Source organism: Paroedura picta, chromosome 1 (genome assembly GCF_049243985.1).
Source record: "Paroedura picta isolate Pp20150507F chromosome 1, Ppicta_v3.0, whole genome shotgun sequence".
Taxonomy (NCBI): Eukaryota; Metazoa; Chordata; class Lepidosauria; order Squamata; family Gekkonidae; genus Paroedura; species Paroedura picta.
In genome coordinates, this window is record NC_135369.1 from 85,658,548 (window position 1) to 85,671,177 (window position 12,630).

The window sequence follows — 12,630 nt, forward strand, 5'->3', positions numbered from 1 at the left end:
CCTCATGAGAAGGAAAGACTTCCTGGAGAAGAGCCTAATGCTGGGAGCGTTTGAGGGCAAAAGAAGGGGACAAGAGAATGAGGTGGTTGGATGGAGTCACTGAAGCAGTCGGTGAAAGCTTAAATGGACTGCGGGGAATGGTAGAGGACAGGAAGGCTGGAGGATCATTGTCCATGGGGTCGTGATGGGTTGGACACGACTTCGCAACTAACAACAACAAAGTGAAGTTGTAAAAGAATGTAGTAGTCATTTTAGCAGCATGGTGTAATACATCAAGTTTTACCCATAGCAAATGCTGACTAATTTAACATAACTACTGGTCTCTCTAGTTTTCTTGATAAAAATGGAATTATTTATTTAATTTCTATACTGCCTTCTCTTAAGGCTCAAGGTAGTTTACATAAAACATAGGTATTACATTTTACTGTCTACTTCATGTATTTTATGGCTCCTTGACCCTGAAGTCTGTATGTGTTTCTTAAAACTGTATAAAATAACTATATAAAGAAGTAGGCTCTGCCTCACATATTATTTTATGATGTGAGGGCAACAGGAAATGTACCCAGCCACATGTAATAATTTTTGCTGATTCAGCATGTTTTAGGGCTTGTACAGGAAATGTCAGAAGCTGTATCTTCTTTGTATGCACATGCATGTCTGATAAATCAATAAATGTTTCAGGTCATGAAGCTTTGATAATACAATCATCTTTTCCCTTTCCTTTTATTATTATTTCTAGTGTTGGTGTTTCAAGATCAAAAGATGTACCGTCATTTGGACCACCAATCCCCAAAGGAGTTACTTTCCCCAAATCAGCAGTCTTCCGGGACTTCCTTTTAGCTAAAGTTATTAATGCAGAAAATGCAGCACACAAATCAGAAAAATTTCGAGCCATGGCCACTAGAACACGCCAAGAATATTTGAAAGACCTTGCAGAAAACTTTGTCACAACAGCAACAGTAGACACATCAGTCAAATTTAGTTTTATTACACTGGGAGCAAAGAAAAAAGAGAGAGTTAAACCAAGAAAGGATGCCCACTTATTCAGCGTTGGAGCAGTGATATGGAATGTTATAGCACGGGATTTTGGTCAGTCTCTTGACATTGAATGTCTCCTTGGTATCTCAAACGAGTTTATCGTGTTGATTGAAAAAGAATCAAAAAACGTTGTATTCAACTGCTCCTGTAGAGATGTTATTGGATGGACGTCTGGGTTAATGAGTGTTAAAATCTTTTATGAAAGAGGAGAATGCATTCTTCTGTCTGCACTTGATAACTGTACTGATGACATCAGAGAAGTAGTTCAAAGACTAGAAGTACGTATGGTTACTTTTAATGTTTTCTATTTCAAAATTTATTATCAATACTACATATATATTGAGAGATTGATAAATCAACTGTAGAATTTGGAAATCAGAGCTTGGCTGACTTGTTCGTATATATGTTCTCTAGAAGCTTAAATTGGAAACCTGAGAATTTCTTGTCTTGAAAGAAATTACTGTGGTGTTGACAGATTTTATGTAGACATGAGGTTTGCAGATTTCTACAATGCTTTATGAAGAAGTCTAAGGGAAAGGTAAGTAGGCTCACACACTGTCTCTTCAGGTTAACCTAACTAGTCACTTGGATATTTTCTGCCCCAGTTTTCCCATGTTTGAAGTGAATAATTTAACTTTGGAGAAACTGTCAACTGTAGTTCTTCTTCGAAGCAGACCTCATCCACTAAATATTCAGGACAGAAAATTAGCTATAGGTTCTTTCTCTCTCCTTAGTTGTGACTCAACCAGTTTTGCCAAAATTGGTTATGGAAAAAAATTTTTTTGGGGGGGGGGGAATTGTGTGGAATAGTGCAAAACTAAGGTTGCCAACTCAGGCTTGGAAATTTCCTGGAGGTTTTAGGGATGGCCCTGGGGGAGGCAGAATTTGGGAAGCTTCTATTTCCTCCAGGGGAGCTGATCTGTGTAGTTTAGAAATCAGTTGTGATTCTGAAAGAACTCCAGGTACCACTTAGGGAACCTTAGCCAAACATGCATTGGCACTAGCCTTATTATAGAGTGAAGTCAAAATCTATGTTCTGGCATGAACTATATTTATATCTTAAACAAATGTAGGTTTCTGATTTGCATTTAGAGGAAGAAGTGTTGGTTCTTATATGCCGCTTTTCTCTATCTGAAGGAATCTCAAAGTGGCTTATATTTGCCTTCACTTTCCTCTCCCCACATTGGACACCCTGTGAGGTAGGTGAGGCTAAGAGAGCCCTGATATTACTGCTCGGTCAGAACAGCTTTATCGGTGCTGTGACTGGCCCAAGGTCATCCAGCTTGTGGGGGAGATTATCTGATAAATAGAAATGCAAATTGATGCTTCATTAAAAGAGTTTTTTTACACTTAAATGTTCTTTAACAGTCCACGCCTGGACTCGCCCGCCCTTCCTCAGTCCCTGATATTTCATAGAATCATAGAATCATAGAGTTGGAAGGGGCCATACAGGCCATCTAGTCCAGCCCCCTGCTCAACGCAGGATCAGCCCTAACCATCCTAAAGCATCCAAGAAAAGTGTGTATCCAGCCTTTGCTTGGAGACTGCCAGTGAGGGGGAGTTCACCACCTCCTTAGGCAGCCTATTCCACTGCTGAACTACTCTGACTGTGAAATTTTCCCCCCTGATATCTAGCCTATATCGTTGTACTTGAAGTTTCAACCCATTACTGCGTGTCCTCTCCTCTGCAGCCAACAGAAACAGCATCCTGACCTCCTCCAAGTGACAACCTTTCAAATACTTAAAGAGGGCTATCATGTCCCCTCTCAACCTACTTTTCTCCAGGCTGAACATTCCCAAGTCCCTCAACCTATCTTCATAGGGTTTGGTCCCTTGGCCCCAGATCATCTTCGTCGCTCTCCTCTGTACCCTTTCAATTTTATCTACGTCCTTCTTGAAGTGAGGCCTCCAGAACTGCACACAGTACTCCAGGTGTGGTCTGACCAGTGCCGTATACAATGGGACTATGACATCTTGTGATTTTGATGTGATGCCCCTGTTGATACAGCCCAAAATGGCATTCGCCTTTTTTACTGCTGCATCACACTGCCTGCTCATGTTTAGTTTACAATCCACAAGTACTCCAAGGTCTCGTTCACACACAGTGTTACCTAGAAGCGTATCCCCCATCCAGGAGGCATGCTTTTAGATACTTTTTTAGATTTGGATACTCACCTGGTCCGTGGCTGTAGGAGGAAGGGAGAGGCTCCAGGGAACAGGCTGCCTATCTAAGGCAGACAGCCTGGGCTAGGCTGAGGTGTAGGAACTATTGGGTGAATGAGGAGGAGTAGATGACTGGCTCCTCAAGGACGAGGCAGGAGTATGGCCAAAAAAGGGAAATAGAAGGGGGCTTCATAGACAGGCCAAGGAGCATGGAAGCAGCATAATGTTGTAAATGGAGGTGGAGGAGGAAAGGAGAGATGTGGTGGTCAGCCAGAATCCTACCTTCCTCAGTGCAGAGGACTAAGGAATTCTAATGTAGAAGGCATGACTGCAGAGTAGGGGGCCCGACCTATTCAAACAAATCAGGCTACAACAACTATAGACTAATGCATTAAGGAAAAAGGTACTTCAGTAAGGACTTCAGTAAATAATTGTTATTTGAAAATACTCCTCTTAAGTGTTCCTCCAATATATAACTGTTCCTGCATAGATATAACAATTTAAAATGTTCTGAACTGGGCAAAGTCATTTAGGTGCTCCAGTAATATCAAATGATAGAGCTTAGAAAATTTTCTTTCTTCTAAAGCTGTAGTCAGTCATAAATAACACAAAGTTTTGGAGGTAGGTAGTTTGATTGCTTTTGTTTCTTAAGACCTAAAATGCATACTAATGCATCTATCCAGTGTAAATAGTAGTATATCATTAATAGCCTTGACAGTAAATTTGGCTCAGTTAGTTAAAAAAATGAAATAAATAACAGTGTTATCAGTCCAGCACATTTCTATCTGATTTTTCATGAACCATATATATTCCCTTCCTTGTTTTATTACCACAACAACTCCGTGAGGTAGGTTACCTTTAGAGATATCACTGAACAACCTTCAAAGCAGAGTGTGGATTTGAACCCTGGTCTTCCAAATCTCAGTCCAGCACTAAAGCACTATATTCTATTGGATGTTAGGATATGAAGGTACAAAAGTACAAACCATTCAGAAGACTGTGTGGTTTCAAGGCCTTTGGGGAATGTAGCCTTGGATTTACTTAGGATTGCCAGTCTTAGAATTACAACTGCTATCCAGATGACAGAGATCAGTATGGCTGGTTTATGGCCTATGGCGGGGGTCCTCAACCCCCAGTCCGTGGCCTGGTATCGGGCCGCTAAGGCCATAGTACTGGGCTGCCAGCGGCTGCACCTGCCTCCCCCCTGCAGCGAGAGTGGGGAAAGAGGCAGGCGCGGCTGCCAGCACGCCAGGACGCAAAAGCGCATGCATGGAGCTGCCGCACATGCGTGTTTGCGCCCCCTGCTGGCAAAAACGTGCACGCGGAGCTGCCGCGCATGCACGTTAGCTCCACCTGGTGGCGAAAACGCACTTGCGTGGCAACTGCGCGTGTGAGTTTATGTGCAGCTGCGGCAGCCGGGCCGCTGGCTTTCTCCTACCCTCGGAGGTGGTCCCCGACCACAAGGAGGTTTGGGACCGCTAGTCTATGGCATTATACCTCATGGAGATCCCTTCTCTTCCCAAACCCTGCTTTCCCTAGACTCCACCCCAAATCTATAGGAATTTTCCAACCTGGCATTGAAAAGTCTTGATGTACCCAGTGTCTCACTTGTGTCAGGTTCCTCCAGATGATTGTCATGTGCACACATACATAATTGCACAAATTAACAGAATTACAAAGTTTGTTAATGCAAATATTCTGTTTTCTGAAGTTCATGAAGCTTGATATTAAAGTTTTAAATTAGAATCTATGGATCCCACAGTCACTGGTAATTTTCAAGGGTTTTATTTTTATTGGAATTCAGCAGTATATAAAGAATTATGATTTCAGGATAACTAATTATGTTTACAGGTTGAATATGACATCTTCAGCTTAATCTTATACATATTTTCTTGGAAGTAACTCCCACTGACTTCAATGGGGCCTACTCCCAAGTAAGCGTGCATAAGACTGCTTCTTTACCAAAGAGTTCAATTTTGTTAAACATGGTACCTGAATATCTAAATTTCTTTATTACATTTATGAGTGTTTCTTTCCTCAGTTTTTCCCTAACAGTGTTTAACAGTACAGCTATAGATGCACATTTACTCATGTTATTTAAAAACATGGAAATTTAAAAACTAATTTTAATTTGGATAAGAAATTTAAATATTTCTGTTTCCCCTGAAATTTCCTGTTTTCCCTTCCTGGGTTTAAAATGTCTGTACATTGTACTTTTCTTGTCTGGTGAGACCATGGATAACAATAAAATAATCTTTCAGATAGTTACCAGAGGATGTGAAACCACAGAAATGACCCTGAGGAGAAATGGCTTGGGACAGCTTGGATTTCATGTTAATTTTGAAGGAATTGTTGCAGACGTAGAGCCATTTGGTTATGCATGGAAGGCAGGCTTACGTCAAGGCAGCCGTCTAGTGGAAATCTGTAAAGTAGCTGTAGCAACCCTCACTCATGAACAAATGATTGATCTGCTTCGCACATCTATGACTGTAAAAGTGGTGATTATTCAGCCACATGAAGATGGGGCACCTAGAAGGTAACCTATGGCAATATATCCCATGTGCCCTTGACATTGGTTATTATTTTGCCCTACATTTTATAATTATTATTTTTCAGTTATTTGCGCCCCGTCTAAATAATATTTATTTTTAGCAGTAGAATGTGTAGCTTTGCTTTTGCTTCCTGGCATCAGCATTTATTGATAACTGTATACTTAGGACAAATAACGAATTTTAATATAAATGTTGAACTTTTTCAGGTATTTAGTTCCACCTGATTGAGCTTGCTAGCACACATTTATCTTGGTATTGTGACACATTTTTTCATGCAGTAACCAATGTGTGTATGTTAAGAACCATCAAGTTGCTTCCAACTTATGACGATACTATTGCTAACCAGCCTTGCTGAAGTCTTGCAAAGTGTGGCCTGTGGCTTCCTTTATTTATATTTCACATTGGATCTTCCTCTTTTGCTGCTACCTTCAACTTTTCCTAGTGTTATTGTAATTTCCAGTGACTCTTGTTTTCTCATAATGTGACAAAAGTATGATAGCCTCAGGTGGGTCACTTTAGTTTCTAAGGAAAGTTCAAGTTTGTTCCAATATAGAACCAACGGTCTTTTTGGTGAACCATGGTATCCATAAATCCTCTGACACCACATTTCAAATTAATTTCTTTCCTGGCAACTTTCTTTATTGTCCAATTTTCACACCCATAAATAGTAATAGGGAATCCTGTAGTATGAATTCTCATGATCTTGGTCCCCAACAACACATCCTTACACTTGGGAATCTTTTCTAGTTCCTTCATGGCTGCCCTTCCCAATCTTAGCCTCCTTCTGATTTCTTGGGTGCAGCATCCTTTTTGGTTAAGTAAGAATTAAAAAAATCTTGAACAATTTCAATTTATTCAGTAGTCATTACTTTTGTCTTCTTGATATTCAGCTGTAACCTTGCTGTAGCACTTTCTGCTTTAACCTTCATCAATAGCCTTTTCAGATCTTTACTATTTTCTGCTAGTAATGTTGTGTCATCTGTGTATCACAAATTGTTAGTGGTCCTTCCCTCAATTTGTGATCTGAACTCTAGTGCCTCTTCCTTTTCTGAATCCTGTTTAAACAACTGGCCTTTCTTGTAACAGTCTTCATTATAAGATTTTGAGCATCATTTTAAACACATGAGAAATTAATACAATGATCCAGTAGTTGCTGTAGTAATTGATGTTTCTTTTTTCAAAATGGGATGTAAATTGAGCTTTTCCAGTCTTTGAACCATTGTTTTGTTTTCCATATTGGTTGAAATATTCTTGTTAAGATTTTGGTGTTTCCAGTTGTTCTGGCTTGGATTAGTTCTGTGGATATCCTATCTACTCCTGGTGATTTGTTTCTCCAATTGCTTTGAGTGCAGCTTTCACTTCACTTTCTAAAACTGCAGATTTTTCTTCAAAAGATTCTTCTTGGAAAGAAGCTGCCATCCTTTCATGTCTTCTGTATCATTCTTCAGCTTATTGCTGCTATCTTTTCTTTATTTTGTCCTGTTCAGTTATTATATTTCCATGTCGTTCAGCACCCTTACTTGTGCTTTAAATTTCCATTTGATTTCTTGATCTTGTGGAACTGGTCTCTTGTTGATGTGGATCATCTACTTGCTCTGTCCCTATAATGGAAATGATAATGGTCTGTTGTCCCGCTTTAGGGAGCGCACCGGTAGATGGCCCGCAGCAGTGGCAGTGGCGATAGTGCCAAAGCAGAAAGGCCTGGCACTGATGCCCACTCATTGCTCTGGTGCCAGTCTTCCGAGGCTGTTCCCACTGTCCGGAGAGCAGGAGCAGCCTCAGAAGACACTTAGCAGCGGCAGAGGCACCAGAGCAACAAGCAGGCCTCAGTGTGGGGCATCGCTGATCTGGTGCCATAGCCTTCAGTCTTCCAAAGCCACTCCTGTCCTCCAGAGAACAGGAACAGTCACAGAAGACAGGCGTAGGTAGCAGCTGCAAGTGGGCCTCATTGTTGGGGCTCACTGCTCTGGCACTGTAGCCTCCAGCCTTCCAAGGCCACTTCCACCCTCCAGAGAGCAGGAGTGGCCTTGGAAGACAGGCGGAGGCAGCAGCTGCAAGCAGGCTTCAGTGCGGGGGGGCCGCTGAGATACCCAGGAGCCCCAAAGATAAGGAGGAAAAGGTAGTGGGGACTGAGGGGGAGGGAGTCTGGGTGCGTGTGTCTGAGATGGAGGAGTGTAGCAGAAGAAAAAAGTACTGGCGATGGCGAAGTGATTGAATGTTCAAACCAAATTCATGATATTCAAAACGGATTCCCAGGTATATATCAGTTTTCAATTTCTTCATCAGTGAATTATAAATCTCAATATTGTAATAACTCAATCCTCTAATATTGTTTTTAGGTTTTGGAACATAAGTTAGTCTCTAGAATACCTTGGGTATGTAATTCAATCCCAAACTGGTCTCATAAATTCAAATTTGTAGGGATCTACTAATATTAAGTTCACTACATATAATTCCTCTATAGCAGTGGATAGATCCCCCCCCTTTCGATGTTTGCTTCTATTTCTTTACACTGGTTACTATAATAGTTCTCTTTGTCTCACCGTACAATTTGCTGGATTGCTGCATTCTGACTACTGGTTCTACTTCTGTCACCTTTTAATTTTGCTTCTTCTCTGTCTTTAGCAATTTAAGAGCTTCATTAGTCATGTACTGAAGCTATAGTATTAGTCTGGGCACATTCTTCCTTTATAAAATCTCTGGGTGCAACCCCTAGATCTCTGTTCATATTTGTTTGAATTTAATAATGTACACCTGTTCTTTACATGGTGTTTAAAGTCTTGAATGTTGTTTAGCGTAGTTTGGCACTTAGATAATTTGGGTATTCTTCTTCATATTTATTCTAATTTTCTATATTAACAATTCATGTTCTATACCACAATCAGGTCCTGGTCTAGTTTTAGCAGAGAGAGTAGAGCTTCTCCATCTTCTGTTTCTGATTAGGTAATCTACTTGATTTCTATATTGGCCATTTGGTGATGTCCACATATACAATCATCTGTTCGGTTGTCTGAAACATATGTATGCAAAGAACAACGTTGTCTTCACAGAGTTCTATGAATCACTCTTCTGCTTCATTTTGTGCTCCTAGCACAGATCTTCCTACAATATTTGATTCTCCTTTGTTTCCTACTTTTGAGTTCCGATCGCATTATAAGCATATCTTGTATAGGTATGTGATCAGTTTCTTCCTGGACACTTGCATAAAAGCTTTCCGTTTCTTCCTCATAAAAACTGATAGATCCGTATTCCTAAAAGATGTTCTCTGGTTACTTGTTTCAACATGCAATAAGCAACATTCTATATGTATTTGAAATAAAATAATGTGATTATAATACTGGAAAGTATTATTTCATTTCTCAAAGTTGTTATATTTATATTTACTGCAGGGGTTGCTCAGAACTTTGTCGAATTCCCATGGTGGAATACAAACTTGATAGCGAAGGCACCCCATGTGAGTATAAAACCCCTTTCAGGAGAAATACTACTTGGCATCGGGTGCCAGCTCCTGCTGGGCAGCCCCTCTCTCGTGCCTCTCCAATCCTAGGAACATCCGATAGATTGCAGTGCCAGCAGCTTCTCCAGCAGGCTCAAACAACCATTCCTCGCAGCACTTCGTTTGATAGGAAGCTGCCAGATGGTGCAAGGTAATGCATTGTCTTTGTTAATTTTAGTTCTTCTGATACACGCTTTACTAGTAAACCTTCCTAGTCTTTGGTGTGAAGTTATTTTTAAGCCCTTAAAGTAGTCATTTATGCACTGTACAATTTCCGCAGAACTTTCAGCTTTAGATTAATAATGATTGAAGCCATTATTGCTATGGATGATGGTAGATACTATTCAAGCTCATACTATGCATGATGGTAGATACTATTCAAACTCGTACTTTACCATCTGTTTGCAGTGGGAGTATAAAAGCTGTTGAACTATTCCGCCATCATCTAGTGACTACCCAAAGTAATATCATAGATCAGCATTTTACAATCAGCATTTTACAAAAAGGATAATTGTTTGCAGCTGAATAAAGTGATCTTATTAAACTCAACACAGTCTACCTCAGCTAACAAAAAGTCCATTGAGTTTAATGGATGCTTTAGGCTGATCCTGCATTGAGCAGGGGTTTGGAATAGATGGCCTGTATAGGTCCTTCCAACGCTTTGATTCTTTGAGTATATAACTCTAATAATCTGCAACTGTTTGGGCAAAAGATTTTTTTACTTCATTTGCCTGCCCCCAGCCCTGGGTCAGTTTGTAGTACCATCTGAAGCCAACTGCCATATCTTTTGCTTTTGCCCAGGAGCCAAAACAGCTAATATTCAATAACTGCTTAAAAGCAGTCTAATAGGGGTTCTCAAACTTTTCTGAGAGTTTAGGAAACCCTTTCAGGGCACTTGTACATAGCTTGTTTTGAAAGGGACCAGGGTGAGCAAGGGGGAAGGAGGATTAGCTTCTTTGGTTTCTGGCCGGAGGTGGCAGAAGCAGCTGGGAGAGGTGCAGGTTTTCTTCACTTAGGTGGATTTTGTAAAGCACAATTTGAGTAGCCTTGGCATATTTTGAGAAGGGAAGGAACATTGCTACATCTGCCCCCAAATCTGCTATCCCCTTTGATGACCTTGCTGAATAGTCTGTAGAAATGGAAATAATAAATAGTTTACATTATCAGGAATTACGTATAAGACTAACTTCATGTTAACTTGCTGCTCCGCTTCTTTAAAAAATGCTTCTGCAAATCAGCCAGCCATTTCCCTATTTACAGGAGGGCATCTTACAGATCTTATTTTTAGTTGCTGTTTGTTCTGTCGCTTCAGTGCAAGGGTACATATTTCCCCTGAAATGTTTGTTTCTCAGAGACATATAGCTTACTCAATGTCATCCGCATGAGAGATTGTTGCCTTTTGACAAAATTGAAAATATAACAATGTTTATACTTTTAGTTCTATCTTTTAAAAACCTTTACCAATCAATATGATAGAGAGCTGAGTGGATTCTAGCAATCTAAATGGCTGTAATGCTTAAAATCCCCTTAAGTTTTAATGCATGGATGTTTTTTGCTCAAATGTTTGCTTTACTTTCCTATTGAAAAGTACTGGAAATCTTCTACTTGGTAGGACATAGGTGGATAGAGCTTTACTTTTGCAATACAATATGTGGCTACTTTGTATGGTTCTTACATCCATTTCTTTATCTTGAAAGAAATTTTAATCCTAAACAGATCTCTTTTATTCTGTGGGACAGCACATTTCTCTCCCATATATGTACATGTAGATGTACATGCATGCTCAGACTTAATAACCAGAGTTTATGCCATCTATAATGAGCACCAAGTCTGTTCCCATAGATGATAATAAAGCATCAGGCATATGGTATGGTAGCTGTTGCTACCCCCTCCTCCAAAAAAACCCCTCCTTTATTTGATATTGCAATCTTTGTAAGCATACACCATAAGAATTAGTCAGATCATGTGTTAAGCTTCCATTCAATTGTCACATCATCAGTTTAAACTACAAATACTTTGGCAGCTTATGAAAACACCATCTTAATAGAAAAAGCAAAAGTTAAACCAAATTTTGTAACATATAGGGAGATCTGCAGGTTTTTTTCACTTATGTGGATTTTGTAAAGCAGCGGTCCCCAACCCCCGGGCCATGGATCAGTTGGTACCGGGCTGCTGCTCCTCCTTGTCCTCCTCCCCGGCTGCTGCCTCGGGGGCTGCCCTGCCACTCTGCCACTGGCTCATCTTTGGTGTTCTCCAGTGGCTGCCATGGCTGGGGCTCCCCCTTGGTGTGGCACTGCGCAGCTGCTGCTGGTAGCGCCTCCCAGTGGGTGGCGGGAAGTCAGGGGCACCGGCGAGAAAGCGAGTGGAGCAGGGGCTCAGGCAGTGACGATGTCCCTCGGCAAAAGACTATCCCCCTCCCCCCGGATTCAGTAAATTTGTCAAGCGTTGACCGGTCCCCGGTGATAAAATGGTTGGGGACCAATGTATGTAAAGCACAACTTGAGTAGCCTTGGCATATTTTGGGAAGGGAAGGAACTAAAAGTGAAAATTGTGAGAACCAACTATAATAAATACCTTAAATTCTTATATACTTTGCTGAGTGCTAGATTATGACAATTGAGTAATGTCTGAACCATTTAAGTAATTATATAGTTCCCAAAAGGATATCCCCAAAGCCTTCAAATTATTCATATTTCTTATTTTTAATTGCACCCATCTTTAATTAACTCCTATTTTATATGTTAATTTGTACAAAAATGCCATCTTAGTTGTTAAAATACCAGATTTTACAATTAATTTTTAATTATTCTGGCCAATATTTCAGAAGCTCACCAAGCAACCAGTCATCCTCCAGTGACCCAGGACCAAGTGGGAGTAGTCAGTGGAGGCATCAAGTGGGATATGATGGGTACTTGTTTCTTTATATTTCTGTTTCATTTGTTCAATAATTAACTTGGATCCCAAAGTGCATTTCCATTGATGGAAGAATTTCTGTCAACAAAACATTACTTTATTGACTGCTGTGTACTGCTGGGAACAACATTTCAGGGGGCATTTTGGGCTGCAGTGAGAGGAAAAAAGAAGGTCATACTCTGTTCATGGAAATCTGTCAGTGGGAATACTCTGTAGGATCTAACTGTTGATTGTATAAAATGTTATAGAATATCAAATAGTTGTCTCTATAAAACAGACTCATACAGCTTTCAACATAGATTACATTAGAGAGTTACTTCACACAAATTGGCAGTTTATGATTTTTGACCCCACATCAGTCAGTTTAAATTCTCAACAGCACACCTTCCATATGACATGACTCACATTTTCTCTACTTTGAACAGAATTTTGGGTATATTATAGTTAGGATATTTCCTTAGGCCACTA

The 12,630-nt window shown here is 40.3% G+C and overlaps 1 protein-coding gene across 5 annotated transcripts in view; it reads left to right on the top strand.

Annotated features, from left to right (window-relative positions):
* Positions 1–12,630, top strand: part of SIPA1L2 (signal induced proliferation associated 1 like 2) — a 112,306-nt gene that overhangs the window by 61,468 nt on the left and 38,208 nt on the right. For all 5 annotated transcript variants that reach the window (XM_077346284.1, XM_077346260.1, XM_077346268.1 and 2 more), the window contains 4 exons: positions 740–1,316; positions 5,463–5,737; positions 9,143–9,400; positions 12,074–12,157. In XM_077346284.1, the coding sequence (XP_077202399.1) occupies positions 740–1,316; positions 5,463–5,737; positions 9,143–9,400; positions 12,074–12,157 (1,194 nt within the window). The remainder of the gene's footprint in view (positions 1–739; positions 1,317–5,462; positions 5,738–9,142; positions 9,401–12,073; positions 12,158–12,630) is intronic.